Source organism: Leiobunum rupestre, chromosome 1 (genome assembly GCF_980474605.1).
Source record: "Leiobunum rupestre chromosome 1, qqLeiRupe1.1.hap1, whole genome shotgun sequence".
In the NCBI taxonomy this organism is placed as follows: domain Eukaryota; kingdom Metazoa; phylum Arthropoda; class Arachnida; order Opiliones; family Sclerosomatidae; genus Leiobunum; species Leiobunum rupestre.
Window position 1 is genome coordinate 86,007,445 of NC_143384.1, and position 25,969 is coordinate 86,033,413.

Here is a 25,969-nt window from a genome sequence, read left to right on the forward strand (position 1 = left end):
TAATTATTAAAATTTAATTATATATAGATTAAAAAAACCAAATTATTTACAAAACACTACGTACTTATAAAAATAATGTATTTAAAAAATAATTAAAATATTGATACCTATAAAAATGTTTCGTGTTCCGTTCAAAAGATGGCTCTCTAAACCTAAAATCAAGATGAAGTCTGAAATGGAGTGGGACTATCAGATTATTATTATTATTATTTACAAAATCTGGGATTTTCGATAAAGTCTATAAGAGGGAATTTCTAGGATTTAGGATTTGTGGATTTTTACCCAAGTTTTCTAAGATATTTTGTGAAATGTCCGGACCTCTCGGTTGGTTTGCCAATTTTAAGATTTTTTTAAACAAATAAATGGTAATAGAATTTTTCTATGAAAAACTAAACTCATCCAATAATAATTCGTGACGTCCGCAGCTGGTTTCACCTTAAGCCATAATACAAGATGTGATTCCGAAAATAAAAAATTATGTACTTTATATACCATAATTTAAATTGCGCTAATATACACATTTTGGCGCCGGTTCGTGTATCTATGAGAGTTCAAGAGCCAACAATATACTTAAAATAAAATAATGTTACGTTAAACGAACATCACGCGAAAAGGAGCAAATCGTAGCCCAAAAAAGAAAACTGTGATACAATAACTTAATAATGTTTTTCGCATAAGTGTATCAGTTCCATAGCTGCCTCGTGTAAACATTTTACAGAAAGTAGTTTTTACAATGACCACTCATTTTTGGTCGACTTTGGACTAAGTTATTAGGCTGAAAGCACGCTCATAGTGAGCGCTTGCATAGAGTCGTAGGTTAAAGTTGTTTATATTATTTACAACCGGGCTTATCTTTTTAAAACTAAGGTCAAATCTACGTCAGTCTACAAATAGCTAAGCTATCAGTAATTATTTCAATCAACTAACACACTTATGTAATAGTTATAGACTCATGGTAATACTAATAGTAATATTAGTCTTAGCCAACCAACGACTGGCTTTAATATAAGTTCATAAAAACAGCAAATATTTCAATAATTACAATTTAGTTACGCATATTTTTATATTGACCGGAAATTTTAATGATCCAGGAAATAGAAACGCTTTACCAAATTTCCGAAAATAAATCATTTCTATTAAATAAAAAATAGGAATCTATATTTTTATTATCAAAAACCAAATGAGGCTATAAATTTGTTTTTCTATAGATTAAATATCATACGTTAAATAAACAAGGAGATTTGTATTCGAAAAAGTGTAATTTATTGGCACTAGTGCAATTTACTTATCAAGCACTTTTGTTTGCCTATAGATATTAGCGATTAGCTTCAATTCCAGGCGTTCTCTAGCGTGGACCAACTTATCTATTTTCTTGTTTGCAGCTTTTGTCAACAGCTGCAAGCCCAAAGTCCCCCGGCGCTGATGGGCTAGAGCGGGGAAACACGCGCGAGCCCCTTGTACCCCGGATGAAAGGGGAGGGGCGGAACTCCTTTAGAGTATCAGCCATGATCGGGGGGGGGGGGGTTATTTCGCAGCTTTACCGTCCGGAGTATAAATAGCTGGGAACTCACCACGGCATTAATCATACTTCCTTCGTTTCCCATCGAACAAGTTATCACCTCTTCCCTCTTCTTTACGATGAAGACTACGATGCTATTGCCGTTTAGTCTCAGCGCCTTGCTTTGTTATGGTAAGTTTAGAAATTCTGAAGTTATTTTGACTTCCATTCCGAGTAGGTGGTTATTTAAGCCAGTCTCGAACTATGTTTTCGACCGTAACTTCGCTCGTGTTAAGTTCGGCGTTTCACTTAGGCACTAAGTTCCACTAACCTTTTTTTCATTGCAGTGTTGTCGGCTCCCAGCTTGAAGCCAGCCCCGTACAAATGTCCGCGCTCCAAGGGCATGTACGCCGACCCCGAGTCCTGCCGGCGCTTCTACATGTGCGCCGAGAACTACCCGTACTCGCAAGCCTGTCCTCCGGGGCTCTACTTCGACGACGTCAAGAAACACTGCATGCACAAGTCCAAGGACCTGACTTGCGGACCCGTGCCTCTTCGTAAGTACATTTTCTAGCGTTTTGCGACGTTTTATAAAATTGTGAAAATAAATTGTTTCCCATCTTTAAATAGTACCTTTAATTCAATTTCAATACTAGTTCCTAATTCCCCAATATACAATTTTCATGTTTTCCTCAATTGACTTTCAATAGCTCCAATCGTAACGACCACCGTCGACCCTCTGCGGGCCACCCGTTGCGACGAGACCCAGTGTTCCTTGCCCAAATGCCACTGCAGCCGGGACGGCACCAAAATCCCCGGTCGCGTGTCCCCTAACGACGTCCCCATGATGGTCACCATCTCCTTCGACGGCGCCCTCAATTACCAGAACATCGAGTACTACCAGAACGTCCTCAACATCACGAAGAAGAATCCCAACGGATGTCCGGCTAGTTTCACCTTCTTCGTCTCGCACAGCTACTCCAGCTACTACAACATCCAACAGATGGCCGCCGCTGGACACGAAATTGGACTCAACGGAATCTAGTAAGTGTTAAAATAAATCGTGTACAACTCATTGGTGTTTTAAAATAAAATTATTAGTAATATTTTGCTGGCCAATATTTAATTGTCGTGTCCCTTTCTAGCTCCCGTGAACCCGAATCATGGTGGGAAACGGCTACCAAGGACGAGTTAAAGGAACAGTTCGAAGGACTAAGAACCATGCTGGTCAAATACGCCAACCTGACCAAGGAGAGCATCGTCGGAATGAGGTCGCCCTTCCTGAGGAACGGAGGCAACGAAATGGCCGCCATGATCAAGGACATGGGTCTCAAGTACGACTCTTCCCTGCCCGCCTCCCGCACTGTCGGCGTCTGGCCGTACACCTTCGACTACAGAATTCCTCACCGTTGCATCGGCGGAAGCAAGTGCCCGACCCGCTCCTTCGAAGGCGTCTGGGAATACCCTCTCAACATGCTCTTCTCCGAAGACGGTCTCGGAGGCAGCTGCGCCTTGGCCGACCAGTGCGTCTTCCAGCCGGACGAGGACATCATCTTCGACTTCTTGATGGAGAACTTCAACCGTCATTACAAAACCAATCGCGCTCCTCTGGGTCTCTACTTCCACTCCAATTGGTTCCAGACCGAGTCTAAGGTGGAAGCGCTCAAGAGGTTCGTACAAAAGATCCAAGACACCCACAAGGACGTCTGGTTCGTTAGCGTTAAACGCGCTATGGAGTGGACCCAGAACCCGAGTGCCAACGCCGCCAGTCATCCCGCTTTCGCCTGCGTCGAGAGGCCACCCACTTCGTGCAACAACCCGAGGACCTGCATCCTGACCTTCATGCAAGATGGCGTCGAGGAGACCAGGTACATGCAGACCTGCTCGGTATGTCCCCGCACGTACCCTTGGCTGGGTAACCCCGAAGGCTTGCCCTTGCCTGGAGAGGTCATCGACGAGGAAAGTGCTCCCCGCGAACTCGGCCAAAACGGGAAAGACACTCTCACGGAGGAAGACGAAGAATACCAGCAATTCTTATCCAATTATTAATCGGAACTAGTTTTTAACTTTTACGTTTGTTAAAAACTTCTTTAATTGGAACTAAACTCATAATTTGTACATATTTAAACATAATAAAAAACGTATTTTATCCAGTATGATTTCTCCTTATTCACCATTTTTAATCTTATACATGCTAGGTTTTCGAAAGCGCTTGGGGAAAGAACTTTATGTAATTTCCCTTTCTATCACGGTTTCCTGTTAGTTATACCAAAAGTTGATGTGACTTCGTACAAAAAGTATCACCGTCACGTCGGCCAAGAAACGTGTTAATTCTAAGCCCTCCTACCCCACCCCATCCCTCACAGGTGGATGAATACTATTTCCCCGCCAGAGTTGGAGCCGACTATCGCAGTCACATTATGGTCGTATGTAACTTACATACGACCTTATAGGGTTTCTTTAAAATTAGCTTTCTAAAATTGTTTATTAGATAACTCAGTTTTATTTAAAATGCAAATAGTTATTAGTTTAATTTGTATTTAAGAATCACAATTTGGTCTTGTAATGCAACATTGGGCCAAGCCTTGGCTGAACCGACTTTTTACACTAGTTTTAACTGCAGCCCAGTTAGCAGATGTATTTTCTTTCGCGGTATTTTAAATTCATATCTAATTTAATTGGATAATCAAAATTATGCGTTGTTTGCTATTATTTATGCTTAAGAAATGTAATGACAAGCCTATTTATATATGTGTATAAATACATATATTTCTTTTTACTTAACCTTCTTATCTAATCTTGCCTTAAGGTTGAAAGTGGCCTAAAATTTATCTGTGACTTGGCCTACTATTATTCTTGTAGATCTTTCTTTATTGGAGCAAACAAATAAACATTATTATTATTATTATAGCATATGTACCTTCAGCCAAAGGTAGTGAGACTTTTTGCATGAAGTCATATCCACTTTTGATTTTACACGAGGGGACAGCGAGTACTGCCTTTGCTAGTGCTATATCTGTAAAAGATTACGTAATCACTTTAGTACAGTCGAAGGTACAGGCTTGTACGCCGATTACAGATATACTCGAAATCACTGTTACCTGGGGCAGTAAATTGGTCGGCATTTAACAATAATACTCATACGCGGAACTTCATTAACTGATCAGTAGATGGCGTTAATCGTCCACAGTGGTTTCAGCGGTGCTACTTATAAATAATCGCACCCACGCAACAACGAACTTACGGACTTTGCACTCAAAGGCCGAGAACAGAGATTCCATTTTCTCGTGTGCGAATTAAGACCCCCACAAAATTGAGTGACAGCGTCGACAGCTTGACCGACGGCTTGGACTGTTTTTGAATAGAATATATACAATGAGCATCAAAAAAAGAGGTAAGCTACAATACATGGAATTGTCCAGGCGGTCATTCAAGTTGTCAGAGATGTCAATCAGTTGTCACTCGTCAAAAAATTAAGTACAGGATAAGAGGGGTGGAAATTCGCTCTGGTCTCGGTCTTCAAGCTCGTACAGGAAAATCAACGTGTTAATTTACATAGAAAAATCAAAGGTTTTCTGTCCAATCGCTAGTCTTTGGTTATGTATTATTTTAAAGCAGTGTTGCCATGTCCTTTTTAGCGAATAAACCGTTGTTACGACCAATGCCAATGGTCGAGATAGTGAGGTCACCGTGTTAGTTTAAATTTAAATTTTAGGTAAAAAAATGTATTTATTTAAATAGTACATATTTTACAAGCTCTTTTACGTTTGTAGTTTATTTTGGTGTCAATCAATATATTAAACTTTACTCTCAGCAAACATTTCTAAATGGTAGTGTACCCCAGGTAACAGTGATTTCGAGTATAGTAATTACTGATTAGCCCTTCGATTGCACAGGGTTTACTTTTCGGTCTCCTTGTTTGAGTAACCCGAACAAATTTATGGGTCAACGTCATGTGCTCTTCTTCGAACACCTCATTATATAATTTGCTTGGTGTGTTGCCACATTTTTTTAATTGTGGCTAGTATTTACTCTCAAGTTCTTCTGTATTTTGGAAATTTGTTTCCTATATTTTCTATTCACTTCTAAATTTCCTATTTTTCTATAAAATGTTTAGGTCACCCTGCATTTAAATAACACATACTTGCTAACGAATTTAGACTGGAACAGCTCATCCTTAGTTTTGTTATTAAAGGTTTTGTAAACATTCAGTAAGCTTAGTTCCCACGTTAATTTAAAAAATAATCGGTTAGTTTCAAAATTAAATGTGTAGGGGGGGCTAATCATAATAATTATTGTTAAAAAACTTGAAATAACGCAATATTTTTCCCTATCCGATAGGTAAAATACTGTGTTATTTCCAGACACGTGCCACACTATTGCCCAATTTTCATTTACAGGAAGTTCTAGCAGTTTTTCATTTATTTTTGCCGCCAAGTATCGTCCAAAATCGAAATTAAAATTAATAGCAACTTTCACAAATATAATATTTTGGAAAAAACGATAAGTATGAAAATTAAAACATCTTAGTTAAATTTCCACATTTATTTTTATAAAATCAAAAATGATATTTACATTATAAATTAATTTACAAAATCAAAATAAGACCATTGACCGTAGTTTCATTATCTTATATTTCACATTTATGCAAATTCAACAAAGCTCGTCCATTGAACTTCAAAAAACTCTACATACTAATCCTTATATAATGTTATTTCAATCATAAATAATTAATAGTTTAAAAATATATTCATTTCAGATTAAACATTATCGTTATCGTATTTTTAAAAAATTTATATTTGTGAAAGAAGCCATTATTTATAATTTCGATTTTGGTCAATAGATGGCGGCTTTCGAGTCGTGCAAATGTAAATGAAAAACTGCTAGAACTAAATGAAAACTGAGACGGTTATGGCAACTATAAATAATAGTAGTTCCTAATACTATTATTAATACAAGACGGAGGGCTGGATTAACCATTAAACGAGATAAGCAATTGCTTAGGGCAACAAGAGAATTGAGGGCAGCCAAAAAGTTTAAGACCAATTCCCAAATTTAAATAGTTAAAATTTAACAAAATAGGGGGAATTTCTACTCTCAAACCTTGCCAATGCAGTCTTCGAGGTTGAAGTTCGATTAGTGGAGAATAATCACTGTGTTTTCTACCTTCGTAACCCGTCACTCATTTTCACTGGGTGCCCCGGTGCTCACGATTGGCCCGCAACGGTAGCTTTTCTCATTTTTATTTCGTTGCCCCTAAAAGGGGGAAACGAAATTATAATTTCCCTCTGAAACGGGTGTCTGTGATAGGATTAGGATTACCTCGATGCGTTCGTAAAGGCGCGAGTTCAGTGGGTTATTCCCTTGAGGCTGTGAAGGGTGCTCCGGGAGTAACTTCGGAGTTCCTTCGCGGAACAAAACCGCGAGTCGAATGTGAGTCAAGGGGTGGTGGTGGGAGGGAGCAGGTCACAACGTACTAGCCACAAAGGCATTGATGTGGGTCGGAGTTTAACGCAGCAACTTCGAGGTAAGTCTGCCCCTCCCGCTTTGGCCTAGGAGAAATATTTCTGGTCGCGGAGAAAATTTATAGTATTTTAAAGTTCGCAAACTGCGGAGCAAGGTCAGGTGGGTAGAGGCAGGAAAAGAAAATATGCTCCAGCTCGCTATTTTAGTTTAGATTCGTTAGATTATACTTCAGTCATCCACGGCGCCTAGGAGTAGTAAACACACCCCTACCACAGGAGGCTAAAAGATCTCGATAAGAAAACCACAATATTAGACAATTTCATAGCTACTCAAGATATGCCAGTGGATGAAAATGAATGTTACCAGCAAACAATAAGTAGAGGTCATCTAGTCCGCATCACTGACTCGGGATATATATTTTTTGAATTAGTGGACAATTTAACGCGAGCCAATTATAATGAAAGTTTAACAAATGAACAGATGCAACGACATGGCGATATCATTAACAACTTAAAAAAAATAAAGAATTAATGGACATGTGGGCTGAGTTGAGTGATGGGTCCAAAGATTTACCAATTATTGTTCACTTGTTTTTAAAAATGAAAGGAAAAGCTCTAGCAAGAAAAATTAACGAAGATTATCAAATTAAAAGTAAAAACCCAATAATGGGTAGCAAAGGTATTAGACCAACTTTACAGGCAATAGAAGCAAAAAAAGATTAAATGTGAATACTTTAAATATGAATTTTGTGATAAATAAAGTTCCTAATTGAAATTATGAAAACTTCTTACATTTATTCTTAATTGCTCGAATAGTATTGAGTCGCCTACAATTATGCATGTATTCTTGAATTGTGGGGTTTGTATTTGACCGTGTAGAAGCTCGATGAAGACTAAATTGCTGTTCAATTAAGTCTTGATTAATTTTATTTGTTAATATAAATGGAGCACCGTGGTTTAGCATAAATTTTACAATTGCAGGTACCGAATATGCTGTAAAAAATATTTACAATAACTAATTACCAAAGCAATTAGTATGTATAATCTTACCAGTTCTCCTTAAAGCTTCTCTAGTTTTAATACTTAATAGCATTTTGTTTTTCTCGCTCTTTTTAAATTCACCTGGTCGTTCCTTGACATCTCGCTCCCAGTCTTCAAGATATTTCAAGAAATTATTTTTCAACCACTATTTATTGAAAAGGATAATATGGAGAAAAAAAACCAAAACCACTTAAAGACAAAATAAATAATTAATATTTACTTTCAGCCTTTCATCATCAGTGGAGGTGTATGCGGCATTGTTTTTATTTCTTGAAGTTTTATGCTCCTTAAGATGTTTAGTATTTACTAAGTCAAAACATTTATTGAAGGTCCTTATAAACAATATTGTTTCTGATAGTTCTGGATCCTTTTGTAGTTCTAAAGCTGCGGCTGTTGAAGAGCTTAAAACCTGAGCTGCCAGTTTTACAGACATTAGTGAATACGAAATAGGGAAAACATGACTGAACGTGAGTTTATGGGCTATGCGTAAAATAGTTTGACGCTTGTAAAGATTAATAATGTGTTGCCTTTGAATGTGTTTTCCAATATTAAATATATTTCTGGTATTACAATAGTATCCACTATTTAAAAAACAATTCCTTGTGGTTTTGATTAGGTGTGGTAGCTTTTCTCATTTTTATTTCGTTGCCCCTAAAAGGAGGAAACGAAATTATAATTTCCCTCTGAAACGGGTGTCGGTGATAAGATTACGACATGGTTATTAATCTAATTCAATTTTACTCATAATTCAATTTTATTTTACTCGACTTTGGACTTTCGACTCTTTGTTTCCCTTATCTATTTTTCCGGCTGGTCTCGAATTTAAATTTTTTTCTCGGCTTCCGAGCACGGGGGGGGGGGGTATTCAAGGTGGGGAGAGAGGCGGGGATGGCGATTGTGGCTCCCTATATCTTCCGCGCCGACCCTTGGCTTCCCTTTACTCATCTCTTGAGTTCCTTGCGCCCGTCCCGACCTTTAAACCTCTTTAACGGGTTAGTGTGAAATTCGTAGAAGAGGAGTTAGTGTGAAAAAAGGGACTTCGTAGAAGGGGAGGTTTAGTTGGTATTTTTAAGTAGTTCAGAACTTTTTGTTACGTTTTTGCTACGCGTGTTGCGTTTTTCTTACAGCGTTTACCTTTCTTACGTACAAATCATATCTAATTCATTAAAACTAAGACCCCGGGCGAAGCCGGGTATTAAACCTAGTAAATAAATAAATAAAAGGACAAACTTTAATGCAGCCGGCCGACCGGTAAAGTCTGTGCGTATGGGTAGGGCCCCCCCTCTTTTCCCACGCTTTTCTTTATTTGTTGGGTATAAATATTTATCTACCGTTAACCATGTCCGATACCGGCAAACGAGCTCGGTTGGCACACTCACTTAAGATCGCTCACTCGAAAGTGAGTACTCAAATAAATGAACTCGATGGGCCCACTCACTTAAGATCGCTCGCTTGAAAGTGAGCATAAGCAAATTCGTAAATTTATTTGAGTATCGCACGAATATCGTGGCTTAGTGGGTATAAGCAAAATCGTAATTAGTATTTCCAAAGTGTAATTAAACTCGCACCGTTGCAAAATTGTTTAAATTATTTTTTGGGAAGAATATGTGGGCGGCTTGTCGCGCTTAAGTGCTTACCGCCTCTGCTAGAGGTATTTTATTATTCCCTCCAGAAACACCTTCTTTCCTCCAAAAGTCTACCATGCTAAAACTAGGTAAATCATTGCTTAGAGCTAAAACCACGTAACTATCAAGTTCGTTTAGCAAGCTCCGCACAAGTCTATGTCACCCATGTTTAACTGTAACACGGGCAGCGAAATAATATTATCACCTTCTTGGATAACTTGTTTTTTCTATTTATGGCTGTTCAGATGGCTGCATTATAATGAATGCGTACGAATTTCACACTAACCCGTTAAAAAAGTTTAAACGTCGGGACGGGCGCAAGGAACTCAATATAAGAGATAAGGGAAGCAAAGGGTCGGCGTGGAAGATATAGGGAGCCACAATCGCCATCCCCGCCTCCCTCTCCACCTCGAACACCCCCTCCTCCCCCCCCCCCCCGTGCTCGGAAGCCGAGAAAAATAGATAAGGGAAACAAAGAGTCGAAAGTCCAAAGTCGAGTAAAATAAAATTGAATTATGAGTAAAATTGAATTAGATTAATAACCATGTCAGGTATATGGAATTAGGCGCGTTTAGTTGGATATCAGGCTCTGAACTTTGAGTTAAACTTTCAAAGCTCTATAGCACCGTTCTCGAGTTTTTAGGAACTTTAAAATACTATAAAATCTACGCGCCGTCTAGGAGTAGTAAACACACCCCTACCACACAGGAGTGTCATCATAGAACATCTCCTTTACAGGAGACAGGGCAGACTTCTGTTATTGGTCAAGGCGTAATCGAAATGATTCTCGATTCTAATTGGTTGATTGTTTCGTCTATTTATTCTTCTGCGCTCAAAAATTCGGGAAAGTTTCTTTTATCTCCGTTTTTGTTTACATCCAATTAATTTTAGGTTGTTGTGGTTAGTTTAATTTATTTTATAGTTATTTTTTATTAATATATTTTCATTTAACAAATCATTAACAATTAAATTACCGTTTTATATTATAATCCATAAAAATGGTCGCGACCAAACACTGTATTTACCCCGGTTGTGCAAATGACACTCGAAGGAATTACATGGCCCACATGAAGGGGGTTTGGTTTATTCCATTCCCGAAACCTAAAACTATGTTGGCTAAATGTGTTTTATGGATGAAATTGTGAGGAAAAACAACAGATCCTGCAAATGTAAAGAAACATTGGTTCGTGTGTTCCAATCATTTCACTGGTGGTAATGGACCAACTGAACAGCATCCAGATCCAATACCATGTAATCCTGAACCAGTATTAATTCAAAATGATATAAATATCATTGAGGAAGCCATACGACTCGGGTTGTCCTACAGTGTAGAAGATAACATCACTATGATATCAAAAATCAAGAATCAAAAAGTCATAATGGCCATTGAATTTGATAGAAATTTCCAGGTAAAACTTCACATTTTAAACAAGCTAGTTGGTGAAAATCACTTTGTTTGGAAAGATATTGGAAAACCCCAAAACCTACAATATATAAAAGTAGTGTTAGAGAAACTTGGCAAATATAAAATTTGTAATGGAACCGTAGAAGAGAATTATATCAAGTTTTATGATAAAAATAAAAATCAATTTAATGCCGGTGAAAAATGTAGAGCGTCTGCTAAAATTTGCATAAGAGCCGTAAATTGCACTGGAATAAAAAATATGGAATCAAGAAAACATCGGTGTGTACCTTGTACTTCATATCGTTAATTTATGCAAACCAGAATGAGTAATATGCGGGAAAAAGATCGTAAACAAAATAACAAAGTAGCCAAAAATAAAACTACAACACATAAATTTGGAAAATTATCAGACTTCTTTAACAAGCGAAGTTTTGATGCAAAGTCACTGAACGAGATTTTTGAGGAACAAAAAAGAAGGAATATCCAAACTAAAAATAAATACGGATATAAGTGGCACCCAGATATCCTGGAAATTGTTCATTTTTAAGAAATAAATGTTCATCGTGTTATGAAATAATGCGTCAATCTGGATTCTCAAGCCTTCCTTCTCGTAATACTCTAACCAAACTCAAAACATCTGAAACACCAGGCTTTAATGATGAACAGTTTTTGAGAGCGAAAGAAGAACTTGATAAAGTTGGATCTGAACCACACCATCAGTATGTTTCCCTAGGTTTCATCAACTTTTAAATTTGCATTGACATTTTCCCCCTCAAAAACACTTAGTGCAATAGAGATTGTAAAATATGTGTGGGAAGCTACAGAAAAATTGGAAGCCGTCGGTATAAAAGTTCTAGCCTATGTGTGCGATGGCGCCACTAGCAACCGCAAGTTTTTTAAATTGTATTCATCTGAGAAAGATAAGGTGCCATATAGAACCAGAAATTTGTTCGCAAGAGATGTACCTAGATTCATTTATTTTGTATCTGATCCACCACACCTAATCAAAACCACAAGGAATTGTTTTTTAAATAGTGGATACTATTGTAATACCAGAAATCTATTTAAAAATGGAAAACACATTCAAAGGCAACACATTATTAATCTTTACAAGCGTCAAACTATTTTACGCATAGCCCATAAACTCACGTTCAGTCATGTTTTCCCTATTTCGTATTCACTAATGTCTGTAAAACTGGCAGCTCAGGTTTTAAGCTCTTCAACAGCCGCAGCTTTAGAACTACAAAAGGATCCAGAACTATCAGAAACAATATTGTTTATAAGGACCTTCAATAAATGTTTTGACTTAGTAAATACTAAACATCTTAAGGAGCATAAAACTTCAAGAAATAAAAACAATGCCGCATACACCTCCACTGATGATGAAAGGCTGAAAGTAAATATTAATTATTTATTTTGTCTTTAAGTGGTTTTGGTTTTTTTTCTCCATATTATCCTTTTCAATAAATAGTGGTTGAAAAATAATTTCTTGAAATATCTTGAAGACTGGGAGCGAGATGTCAAGGAACGACCAGGTGAATTTAAAAAGAGCGAGAAAAACAAAATGCTATTAAGTATTAAAACTAGAGAAGCTTTAAGGAGAACTGGTAAGATTATACATACTAATTGCTTTGGTAATTAGTTATTGTAAATATTTTTTACAGCATATTCGGTACCTGCAATTGTAAAATTTATGCTAAACCACGGTGCTCCATTTATATTAACAAATAAAATTAATCAAGACTTAATTGAACAGCAATTTAGTCTTCATCGAGCTTCTACACGGTCAAATACAAACCCCACAATTCAAGAATACATGCATAATTGTAGGCGACTCAATACTATTCGAGCAATTAAGAATAAATGTAAGAAGTTTTCATAATTTCAATTAGGAACTTTATTTATCACAAAATTCATATTTAAAGTATTCACATTTAATCTTTTTTTGCTTCTATTGCCTGTAAAGTTGGTCTAATACCTTTGCTACCCATTATTGGGTTTTTACTTTTAATTTGATAATCTTCGTTAATTTTTCTTGCTAGAGCTTTTCCTTTCATTTTTAAAAACAAGTGAACAATAATTGGTAAATCTTTGGACCCATCACTCAACTCAGCCCACATGTCCATTAATTCTTTATTTTTTTTAAGTTGTTAATGATATCGCCATGTCGTTGCATCTGTTCATTTGTTAAACTTTCATTATAATTGGCTCGCGTTAAATTGTCCACTAATTCAAAAAATATATATCCCGAGTCAGTGATGCGGACTAGATGACCTCTACTTATTGTTTGCTGGTAACATTCATTTTCATCCACTGGCATATCTTGAGTAGCTATGAAATTGTCTAATATTGTGGTTTTCTTATCGAGATCTTTTAGCCTCCTGTGGTAGGGGTGTGTTTACTACTCCTAGGCGCCGTGGATGACTGAAGTATAATCTAACGAATCTAAACTAAAATAGCGAGCTGGAGCATATTTTCTTTTCCTGCCTCTACCCACCTGACCTTGCTCCGCAGTTTGCGAACTTTAAAATACTATAAATTTTCTCCGCGACCAGAAATATTTCTCCTAGGCCAAAGCGGGAGGGGCAGACTTACCTCGAAGTTGCTGCGTTAAACTCCGACCCACATCAATGCCTTTGTGGCTAGTACGTTGTGACCTGCTCCCTCCCACCACCACCCCTTGACTCACATTCGACTCGCGGTTTTGTTCCGCGAAGGAACTCCGAAGTTACTCCCGGAGCACCCTTCACAGCCTCAAGGGAATAACCCACTGAACTCGCGCCTTTACGAACGCATCGAGGTAATCCTAATCCTATCACCGACACCCGTTTCAGAGGGAAATTATAATTTCGTTTCCCCCTTTTAGGGGCAACGAAATAAAAATGAGAAAAGCTACCGTTGCGGGCCAATCGTGAGCACCGGGGCACCCAGTGAAAATGAGTGACGGGTTACGAAGGTAGAAAACACAGTGATTATTCTCCACTAATCGAACTTCAACCTCGAAGACTGCATTGGCAAGGTTTGAGAGTAGAAATTCCCCCTATTTTGTTAAATTTTAACTATTTAAATTTGGGAATTGGTCTTAAACTTTTTGGCTGCCCTCAATTCTCTTGTTGCCCTAAGCAATTGCTTATCTCGTTTAATGGTTAATCCAGCCCTCCGTCTTGTATTAATAATAGTATTAGGAACTACTATTATTTATAGTTGCCATAACCGTCTCAGTTTTCATTTAGTTCTAGCAGTTTTTCATTTACATTTGCACGACTCGAAAGCCGCCATCTATTGACCAAAATCGAAATTATAAATAATGGCTTCTTTCACAAATATAAAATTTTTAAAAATACGATAACGATAATGTTTAATCTGAAATGAATATATTTTTAAACTATTAATTATTTATGATTGAAATAACATTATATAAGGATTAGTATGTAGAGTTTTTTGAAGTTCAATGGACGAGCTTTGTTGAATTTGCATAAATGTGAAATATAAGATAATGAAACTACGGTCAATGGTCTTATTTTGATTTTGTAAATTAATTTATAATGTAAATATCATTTTTGATTTTATAAAAATAAATGTGGAAATTTAACTAAGATGTTTTAATTTTCATACTTATCGTTTTTTCCAAAATATTATATTTGTGAAAGTTGCTATTAATTTTAATTTCGATTTTGGACGATACTTGGCGGCAAAAATAAATGAAAAACTGCTAGAACTTCCTGTAAATGAAAATTGGGCAATAGTGTGGCACGTGTCTGGAAATAACACAGTATTTTACCTATCGGATAGGGAAAAATATTGCGTTATTTCAAGTTTTTTAACAATAATTATTATGATTAGCCCCCCCTACACATTTAATTTTGAAACTAACCGATTATTTTTTAAATTAACGTGGGAACTAAGCTTACTGAATGTTTACAAAACCTTTAATAACAAAACTAAGGATGAGCTGTTCCAGTCTAAATTCGTTAGCAAGTATGTGTTATTTAAATGCAGGGTGACCTAAACATTTTATAGAAAAATAGGAAATTTAGAAGTGAATAGAAAATATAGGAAACAAATTTCCAAAATACAGAAGAACTTGAGAGTAAATACTAGCCACAATTAAAAAAATGTGGCAACACACCAAGCAAATTATATAATGAGGTGTTCGAAGAAGAGCACATGACGTTGACCCATAAATTTGTTCGGGTTACTCAAACAAGGAGACCGAAAAGTAAACCCTGTGCAATCGAAGGGCTAATCAGTAATTACTATACTCGAAATCACTGTTACCTGGGGTACACTACCATTTAGAAATGTTTGCTGAGAGTAAAGTTTAATATATTGATTGACACCAAAATAAACTACAAACGTAAAAGAGCTTGTAAAATATGTACTATTTAAATAAATACATTTTTTTACCTAAAATTTAAATTTAAACTAACACGGTGACCTCACTATCTCGACCATTGGCATTGGTCGTAACAACGGTTTATTCGCTAAAAAGGACATGGCAACACTGCTTTAAAATAATACATAACCAAAGACTAGCGATTGGACAGAAAACCTTTGATTTTTCTATGTAAATTAACACGTTGATTTTCCTGTACGAGCTTGAAGACCGAGACCAGAGCGAATTTCCACCCCTCTTATCCTGTACTTAATTTTTTGACGAGTGACAACTGATTGACATCTCTGACAACTTGAATGACCGCCTGGACAATTCCATGTATTGTAGCTTACCTCTTTTTTTGATGCTCATTGTATATATTCTATTCAAAAACAGTCCAAGCCGTCGGTCAAGCTGTCGACGCTGTCACTCAATTTTGTGGGGGTCTTAATTCGCACACGAGAAAATGGAATCTCTGTTCTCGGCCTTTGAGTGCAAAGTCCGTAAGTTCGTTGTTGCGTGGGTGCGATTATTTATAAGTAGCACCGCTGAAACCACTGTGGACGATTAACGCCATCTACTGATCAGTTAATGAAGTTCCGCGTATGAGTATTATTGTTAAATGCCGACCAATTTACTGCCCCAGGTAACAGTGATTTCGAGTATATCTGTAATCGGCGTACAAGCCTGTACCTTCGACTGTACTAAAGTGATTACGTAATCTTTTACAGATATAGCACTAGCAAAGGCAGTACTCGCTGTCCCCTCGTGTAAAATCAAAAGTGGATATGACTTCATGCAAAAAGTCTCACTACCTTTGGCTGAAGGTACATATGCTATAATAATAATAATAATGTTTATTTGTTTGCTCCAATAAAGAAAGATCTACAAGAATAATAGTAGGCCAAGTCACAGATAAATTTTAGGCCACTTTCAACCTTAAGGCAAGATTAGATAAGAAGGTTAAGTAAAAAGAAATATATGTATTTATACACATATATAAATAGGCTTGTCATTACATTTCTTAAGCATAAATAATAGCAAACAACGCATAATTTTGATTATCCAATTAAATTAGATATGAATTTAAAATACCGCGAAAGAAAATACATCTGCTAACTGGGCTGCAGTTAAAACTAGTGTAAAAAGTCGGTTCAGCCAAGGCTTGGCCCAATGTTGCATTACAAGACCAAATTGTGATTCTTAAATACAAATTAAACTAATAACTATTTGCATTTTAAATAAAACTGAGTTATCTAATAAACAATTTTAGAAAGCTAATTTTAAAGAAACCCTATAAGGTCGTATGTAAGTTACATACGACCATAATGTGACTGCGATAGTCGGCTCCAACTCTGGCGGGGAAATAGTATTCATCCACCTGTGAGGGATGGGGTGGGGTAGGAGGGCTTAGAATTAACACGTTTCTTGGCCGACGTGACGGTGATACTTTTTGTACGAAGTCACATCAACTTTTGGTATAACTAACAGGAAACCGTGATAGAAAGGGAAATTACATAAAGTTCTTTCCCCAAGCGCTTTCGAAAACCTAGCATGTATAAGATTAAAAATGGTGAATAAGGAGAAATCATACTGGATAAAATACGTTTTTTATTATGTTTAAATATGTACAAATTATGAGTTTAGTTCCAATTAAAGAAGTTTTTAACAAACGTAAAAGTTAAAAACTAGTTCCGATTAATAATTGGATAAGAATTGCTGGTATTCTTCGTCTTCCTCCGTGAGAGTGTCTTTCCCGTTTTGGCCGAGTTCGCGGGGAGCACTTTCCTCGTCGATGACCTCTCCAGGCAAGGGCAAGCCTTCGGGGTTACCCAGCCAAGGGTACGTGCGGGGACATACCGAGCAGGTCTGCATGTACCTGGTCTCCTCGACGCCATCTTGCATGAAGGTCAGGATGCAGGTCCTCGGGTTGTTGCACGAAGTGGGTGGCCTCTCGACGCAGGCGAAAGCGGGATGACTGGCGGCGTTGGCACTCGGGTTCTGGGTCCACTCCATAGCGCGTTTAACGCTAACGAACCAGACGTCCTTGTGGGTGTCTTGGATCTTTTGTACGAACCTCTTGAGCGCTTCCACCTTAGACTCGGTCTGGAACCAATTGGAGTGGAAGTAGAGACCCAGAGGAGCGCGATTGGTTTTGTAATGACGGTTGAAGTTCTCCATCAAGAAGTCGAAGATGATGTCCTCGTCCGGCTGGAAGACGCACTGGTCGGCCAAGGCGCAGCTGCCTCCGAGACCGTCTTCGGAGAAGAGCATGTTGAGAGGGTATTCCCAGACGCCTTCGAAGGAGCGGGTCGGGCACTTGCTTCCGCCGATGCAACGGTGAGGAATTCTGTAGTCGAAGGTGTACGGCCAGACGCCGACAGTGCGGGAGGCGGGCAGGGAAGAGTCGTACTTGAGACCCATGTCCTTGATCATGGCGGCCATTTCGTTGCCTCCGTTCCTCAGGAAGGGCGACCTCATTCCGACGATGCTCTCCTTGGTCAGGTTGGCGTATTTGACCAGCATGGTTCTTAGTCCTTCGAACTGTTCCTTTAACTCGTCCTTGGTAGCCGTTTCCCACCATGATTCGGGTTCACGGGAGCTAGAAAGGGACACGACAATTAAATATTGGCCAGCAAAATATTACTAATAATTTTATTTTAAAACACCAATGAGTTGTACACGATTTATTTTAACACTTACTAGATTCCGTTGAGTCCAATTTCGTGTCCAGCGGCGGCCATCTGTTGGATGTTGTAGTAGCTGGAGTAGCTGTGCGAGACGAAGAAGGTGAAACTAGCCGGACATCCGTTGGGATTCTTCTTCGTGATGTTGAGGACGTTCTGGTAGTACTCGATGTTCTGGTAATTGAGGGCGCCGTCGAAGGAGATGGTGACCATCATGGGGACGTCGTTAGGGGACACGCGACCGGGGATTTTGGTGCCGTCCCGGCTGCAGTGGCATTTGGGCAAGGAACACTGGGTCTCGTCGCAACGGGTGGCCCGCAGAGGGTCGACGGTGGTCGTTACGATTGGAGCTATTGAAAGTCAATTGAGGAAAACATGAAAATTGTATATTGGGGAATTAGGAACTAGTATTGAAATTGAATTAAAGGTACTATTTAAAGATGGGAAACAATTTATTTTCACAATTTTATAAAACGTCGCAAAACGCTAGAAAATGTACTTACGAAGAGGCACGGGTCCGCAAGTCAGGTCCTTGGACTTGTGCATGCAGTGTTTCTTGACGTCGTCGAAGTAGAGCCCCGGAGGACAGGCTTGCGAGTACGGGTAGTTCTCGGCGCACATGTAGAAGCGCCGGCAGGACTCGGGGTCGGCGTACATGCCCTTGGAGCGCGGACATTTGTACGGGGCTGGCTTCAAGCTGGGAGCCGACAACACTGCAATGAAAAAAAGGTTAGTGGAACTTAGTGCCTAAGTGAAACGCCGAACTTAACACGAGCGAAGTTACGGTCGAAAACATAGTTCGAGACTGGCTTAAATAACCACCTACTCGGAATGGAAGTCAAAATAACTTCAGAATTTCTAAACTTACCATAACAAAGCAAGGCGCTGAGACTAAACGGCAATAGCATCGTAGTCTTCATCGTAAAGAAGAGGGAAGAGGTGATAACTTGTTCGATGGGAAACGAAGGAAGTATGATTAATGCCGTGGTGAGTTCCCAGCTATTTATACTCCGGACGGTAAAGCTGCGAAATAACCCCCCCCCCCCGATCATGGCTGATACTCTAAAGGAGTTCCGCCCCTCCCCTTTCATCCGGGGTACAAGGGGCTCGCGCGTGTTTCCCCGCTCTAGCCCATCAGCGCCGGGGGACTTTGGGCTTGCAGCTGTTGACAAAAGCTGCAAACAAGAAAATAGATAAGTTGGTCCACGCTAGAGAACGCCTGGAATTGAAGCTAATCGCTAATATCTATAGGCAAACAAAAGTGCTTGATAAGTAAATTGCACTAGTGCCAATAAATTACACTTTTTCGAATACAAATCTCCTTGTTTATTTAACGTATGATATTTAATCTATAGAAAAACAAATTTATAGCCTCATTTGGTTTTTGATAATAAAAATATAGATTCCTATTTTTTATTTAATAGAAATGATTTATTTTCGGAAATTTGGTAAAGCGTTTCTATTTCCTGGATCATTAAAATTTCCGGTCAATTTAAAAATATGCGTAACTAAATTGTAATTATTGAAACTTAGAAATATTTGCTGTTATTATGAACTTATATTAAAGCCAGTCGTTGGTTGGCTAAGACTAATATTACTATTAGTATTACCATGAGTCTATAACTATTACATAAGTGTGTTAGTTGATTGAAATAATTACTGATAGCTTAGCTATTTGTAGACTGACGTAGATTTGACCTTAGTTTTAAAAAGATAAGCCCGGTTGTAAATAATATAAACAACTTTAACCTACGACTCTATGCGAGCGCTCACTATGAGCGTGCTTTCAGCCTAATAACTTAGTCCAAAGTCGACCAAAAATGAGTGGTCATTGTAAAAACTACTTTCTGTAAAATGTTTACACGAGGCAGCTATGGAACTGATACACTTATGCGAAAAATATTATTAACTTATGGTACCACAGTTTTCTTTTTTAAGCTTCGATTTGCTCCTTTTCGCGTTATGTTCGTTATTTTATTTTAAGTATATTGTTGGCTCTTGAACTCTCATAGAATCACGAACCGGCGCCAAAATGTGTATATTCCAATTTAAATTATGCTATACAGGTTGTCCATTATTATTCGAAACAGTAATTTTTCTCAATAACCGTTGTAGTTAGAATTTTTATTTTTTTGTGTGAATTGTCAGTACCGGGGGCCATTGTTGTACATTATGTTAATCGATTTTAAAATAATATTTTAAAATTTTAAAAAAATAAATTTTAATGTATTGGAGCTCGTCAAATTTGCCAATGAGAAAAATGTAGAGCGACGTCGAAAACATAAGAATAACGTTTGGTCGTTGAAAACACAATCATTTTTCACGAAATTGCAGGCGTTTGAAAATTGACTTAACGGGTAAACAAAATAATTGGAATAATCAAAAACTAGAATCTTTTTAATGCAGTGGAAGTCGTAAGACAATATTATTTTTAGGATGAACTAAATATTATTTTTATTTATTTAATGCAAGATTCTAAATTTCTAACTCTCATTTAAATGCTATATTACCATAGAACATTTTCGTTCAGTAAATACGCGGGGAACCTTCAAGATATCACGTATCTAATCTCGGGGATATTGTTTTTGAACTTTCGGTTATTTTTCATTAAATTTAATTTAAATAAATAAAAATTATATTTAGTTCAGTCTAACAATAATATTGTCTTACGACTTCCACTGCATCCAAAAGATTCTAGTTTTTGATTTTTCCAATTATTTTGTTTACCGGTTAAGTCAATTTTCAAACGCGTGTAATTTCGTGAAAAATGATTGTGTTTTCAACGACCAAACGTTATTCTTATGTTTTCGACGTCGCTCTACATTTTTCTCATTGGCAAATTTTGACGAGCTTCAATACATCAAAATTTATGTTTTCAAAATTTTAAAATATTATTTTTAAATCGATAAACATTATGGACAACAATGGCCCCCGGCACTGACAATTCACACAAAAAATTTCAAAATTCTAACTACAACGGTTATTGAGAAAAATTACTGTTTCGAATAATAATGGACATCTTGTATAAAGTACATTATTTTTTATTTTCTGAATCACATCTTGTATTATGGCTGAAGGGGAAACCAGCTGCGGACGTCACGAATTATGTTATTATTGGATGAGTTTAGTTTTTCATAGAAAAATTCTATTACCATTTATTTGTTTAAAAAAAATTTAAAATTGTCAAACCAACCGAGAGGTCCGGACATTTCACAAAATATCTTAGAAAATTTGGGTAAAAATCCCAGATTTTGTAAAATATTAATAATAATATAACAATCTGATAGTCCTACTCCATTTCAAACGTCATCTTGATTTTTATAAATTAAGAGCGACTTGGTTGAATATTATATTTTTAGTTAGCACTGATCATTTCTGAACTGCGTCTTCGGTCGCGTTAAGAAATTTTAATTTTGAGGGAGATTTCTGGCCAATTCGCGGAACCCCACAGCCCGCGTACGCACTAATGTCATATTGGAATTTCGTGCCAATTGATACAGGCGCCATGTAACTCGTTCGCGTTTCGCTATCTTATTTCCAAAACCAGGTAACTCGGAAAATTATTTTGGAATTTCGTGCCAATTAGCCTGTTCAGTTTACATGAGCCACGTAGTGGCAAATGCGAGAAGCTCATGAACTGCTGTAGTTTCGTCTGCTAAGCAGACGATTTTTCAATAATGCGTCTGCTTAGCAGACGAAAATCCAGCAGTTTATGAGCTTCTTGCATTTGCCACTACGTGGCTCTATGCAAACTGAAAAGGCTAATTGATACAGGCGCCATCTAACTCGTTCGCGTTTCGCTACCTTATTTCCAAAACCAGGTAACTCGGAAAATTATTTTTCGATAATAATCCTCTTCGGTTTATTAAGTTAATTGGTAAATTAGTTCAAATTTAATATTTCAAATATAGTTAATACATCGTGTAGATTGTGTGTAATTAAATGTCCGTGACATCTTGTTTATATCTAGCTTATAAAGAGTTTTTTGTTTTTTTATAGAATTTATTTTAAAACAATCTACGTTTTAAGTTTTTTTTAAATTGAAAATACTTTTAAGGGCAACATTGATCAAATGGCCTTGATTAATTTATTTTAAAAGTTTAACGAGCTTGGCGGTTTTTCGGTTACCAGACTATTTCTAATTTTAAAATACTTCTCCATTATTTAATATTTGATTAAAATGCTTTCAAAAGTACTAAGTATTTTATTTGAACAAAATACCGAAACCGTTAAAATACTTTAATCATATTGCTTAATTTCTGTTCAACACGAAAATATGCGCGTAATCTAGACGGTTAGACAACATTTTAAACTTTCGCTAAGTTTAACCACATTTTCCCTTACTATATTCCCATTTTTCAATAAATTATTAAGTAGTCCTTGACCTTCCAAGAGTGTTTCCAATTATATGTATTCTAATTAAAGTATTTTTTGTGAAATAATTCCCTTAAAAATATCGAACTAAATGGTTTTTAGGGTAAACGGAAATAAAATCCAAAACCAAAAAATCTAAGGATAAAAAATCCTAACCAAAAAATCTAAAATAAATAAAATCCACGGACATTTAATCCAAATAAAAATATGATAAGAAAATATAAATGTCAATAATTAAAACTGATAAAAATAAAAATAATGTAAATAATTAAAAGGATTATTAGTTCATTCACAAATTTCATGTCATGCAGGTTATTACTTCAAATAAGGGGAAGGAAAAACTTTGTTACAACGGCTATATGTATGTAATTTACCACAAAAAAACGAAAGATTTTCTGTGACCTTCAACTTAGACTTAAATGTCTTTGTGAAGAATATTCAAATAATGTTCGTGGTTTACCTGACTTTTTAAATGCGATTTCGTATAACATTAGATTTCGACAATAAATTTAATTTTTTAAATAAAGACAATTTGGCTTTTTAAATAAAAGGGGGCGCTGCACAACATTAGGGGACTAAATCAGCCTTTCCTTTGATATGTCACGCGCGTGCACGAGTCAGCTCGTGTAACAAATAAAAAAACCTCGCGCGGCTTCGTACAAACCCGAAGGCAGATTCGCTCCCCTAATGTTGGGCAGCGCCACCTTTTATCTAAAAACATTTCAAGAACCTCCTTACCTAACACTAAATGGGTGTACACAAGCTTTACCCAGCAAATAATAAAACATGTTTAAAACATTGTTTTATTTGTAGGAATAAAAACTAGTATTAAACAAAAAAGCAGTTTATGTATTTTATAAAAAAGAATTAATTTTTTCCAACCCTATATATAATCCAATAAATCCATTTCAATACTTTGGGCGGCAAATAAATTTCGAATGTTCACGTTCATTAAGTTTACAATCGGACGCAAAGAATATATAGTCTTTGAATCAAACCCTAGCTAACATTTGACCCTAAACCCTGACAATAATTCCTGGAAGAGCTCTCCGCCCTGGGCTTTCCCTAGTATTTTGACGGCTCTATTTTTTAAAATCGTGATGTTCCAAATTCCGAGCGCTATCTTTGGTCCCCTCCATTTTCCCCACCAATCGTGGAAAATTTTTGGCCGGCCAAAAACACCTGCCAAATCCTTCCAAGCCGGGTATTTCCCGTATTTATCCACCTGTATTATACTGACACTGTTTAAGTCAGCGAGCTGGTACAATCTATATAGTGAACCGTTAAGACAAGTTTCTAGTTTTTAAATGTTGTTGTTTTGAAGATAGAGATTGTATTATTTACTACAGTTTATTGAAGATTTTATACAAAATTTACAATATTTATTGTCGTTATTTTTTATTATAGGGCTTTATATTATAGTACACATTTTTAAGGATGAGCCATATTTTTTTATTTTTAATTTAATATTTTCTTATATTTTCCTAAATATTATTTGAAGGTTTAGTATGCCCCATTGATTTTTGGTAATTTTTATTACAGGACTTTATTATATTTTGGAAATAAAGTTTACGAAGGTTGAGTTTGCACTATTTAACAGGGCTATCCCTTTTGTCTAAAGGACAAATAAAGATTATAATTATTATTATTATTATTCATATTTTTTAATTTAATATTGTGGTCGATTTTCGAAATTATAATTTGAAGGACTTTATTATGTTTTCGAAATAAAGTTTAATTAACTATTGAGTAAAGTTATTTTTTACAATAAGATGTTTTGAAGGCTGAAATCACTCAATATAAATATTTATATTATATAATTTTACTAAACGTTTTTACGATAGGTTTTTATAATATTTTCGAGACAAAATTCTTAAAAGTCGCGTAGAGATTCCCATTTGAACAAACCAGTCATAAATAATATAATAGTAAAGTTCAAAATTGTTCTAATTAGAGATAAAGATAAAACATTAGTCGAATATGCTACATATAGTCTGATAGATCAAACATTGTTATGTTTGCACATTAATTTTCCATTAACCAAACGCATTGTAACCCGGCCACCTGAATTAATGGCTTTAAAAGTCGCCCGATGACTTAGGCCTAAGGTGGTGCCGTCGGTATTAGCTTAGCTGATTATTATTATAATTATTTTTACTTTGCCAGGACAAGGCTTAAGAAACCAAATAGGTAAAAATATAATATTTTGAAAATTATTATTTTACGCTTAAATTTATTGATTTACTAAAACGTTTTTTACATTTCAGAAATGTTTGACAATTAGAAGCATTTAATTAGACAACCTACAAAAAGGTTCAAAATTCTAAACTCCAAGCCAATCAGAATGATCTCTTGTATTTGTGCGCGTAGCAAATACATCAATGTTTTATTTATCATCTATCTCACCGCAAATATAACTCACAATTAAAGGGAAAACCTATGAATGTTTATTAATGTTTTCGATCACCAGATGGGGTATCGACTCTCAGCATCGCGCGGTGTATTGTCAGAGTAACGCCAAAAACAATTGTCTCTTACCAGAGGAGAGAAAAAGTCAGCAAACTTCGAAACATCTTATTATTAATATCGAGAATTGATCTATTTATATATATATCTATATATAAATAGATCGATTCTTGTTAATATCTATCCCGCGAAATAAGAAATTTATAGAATAAAACTTCTTGAAACTGTAATAAATGATATAAAACCAAAACGCGAAGGCTAAAGGTGGACTTCAATGTTCATTTTAAATAATGTTAAGCTCTAAACATGAAGGCCCAAAACAGATTTTACTCTTTTACCCATTTAACAAAATAAAACGTCATCCATTTATCTTACAAAATGGATGAAAAAATTGTCAAAATTTTGGGCTTTGATGGTTCGGACCCATTTTGTTACAAAAAATGGGATTTTTATGAATTTTCGATATAAGGCCTATAAGAGGGAATTTTTATCCAAATTTTCTACGGTATTTTAAGAAATGTCCGGACCTCTCGGTTGGCTTGTCAATTTTAAAACATAAGTAAATGGCAATTAAGAAATTAATCTGAACAAATAATAAAATAAATATCATAGTCTCATTTCAAAAATTTGAATTGTTCGATGAAAAACTAAAACTGGTCCAATAATAACATAATTAGCCTTTTCAGTTTACATAGAGCCACGTAGTGGCAAATGCAAGAAGCCCATAAACTGCTGGATTTTCTTCTGCTAAGCAGACACTTTATTGAAAAATAAATCCAGCAGTTCATGAGCTTCTCGCATTTGCCACTAAGTGGCTCTATGTAAACTGAAAAGGCTAATTCGTGGCGTCCGCAGCTGGTTTCCCCTTCAGCTATAATCCAAGATGTGATTAAGGCTAATATAAACTGGGTCTTGACCCAAATTGTTTAAAATTCACGTAAAATATAAAGTTTATATTTGGTTGAATTCCACGGGTTCTGCTTTATTTCCTAAAAATAAATTTCAAATTGAAGCTAATTAAACACACCATACA

At 36.4% G+C, this 25,969-nt stretch overlaps 2 protein-coding genes across 3 annotated transcripts in view; one reads left to right on the plus strand and one right to left on the minus strand.

The window, feature by feature from the left end:
• The first annotated feature begins 1,647 nt into the window (after positions 1-1,647).
• Positions 1,648-25,969, plus strand: part of LOC149968651 (chitin deacetylase 7-like) — a 28,079-nt gene continuing 3,757 nt past the window's right edge. The window contains exons 1-4 of one of the 2 annotated variants that reach the window (XR_016472402.1): positions 1,648-1,690; positions 1,846-2,055; positions 2,209-2,542; positions 2,644-3,598. Coding sequence is in view for 1 of the 2 variants with exons in the window: in XM_090154919.1 (XP_090011045.1) it covers positions 1,651-1,690; positions 1,846-2,055; positions 2,209-2,542; positions 2,644-3,547 (1,488 nt within the window). In the remaining variant the exon portion in view is untranslated. Of the gene's footprint in view, positions 1,691-1,845; positions 2,056-2,208; positions 2,543-2,643; positions 3,642-25,969 lie in introns of those variants that run through there. The other variant, XM_090154919.1, reaches the window with a different exon arrangement.
• Positions 17,014-19,007, minus strand: LOC149968652 (chitin deacetylase 7-like). The gene is made up of 4 exons (XM_090154893.1): positions 18,965-19,007; positions 18,600-18,809; positions 18,113-18,446; positions 17,014-18,011 (listed from the first exon to the last, which is right to left on the minus strand). Exons 1-4 carry the CDS (start codon positions 19,002-19,004, stop codon positions 17,108-17,110), a joined length of 1,488 nt encoding a protein of 495 aa, XP_090011019.1. The 5' UTR covers positions 19,005-19,007; the 3' UTR covers positions 17,014-17,107.

Excerpts from the sequence above, each read along its gene's own strand:
- LOC149968652 (XM_090154893.1), bottom strand. The coding sequence starts at position 19,004 with ATGCTATTGCCGTTTAGTCTCAGCGCCTTGCTTTGTTATG. Across the intron at positions 18,447-18,599 it reads TTGCGGACCCGTGCCTCTTC|CTCCAATCGTAACGACCACC; the intron begins GTAAGTACATTT and ends GACTTTCAATAG. Across the intron at positions 18,012-18,112 it reads ATTGGACTCAACGGAATCTA|CTCCCGTGAACCCGAATCAT; the intron begins GTAAGTGTTAAA and ends GTCCCTTTCTAG.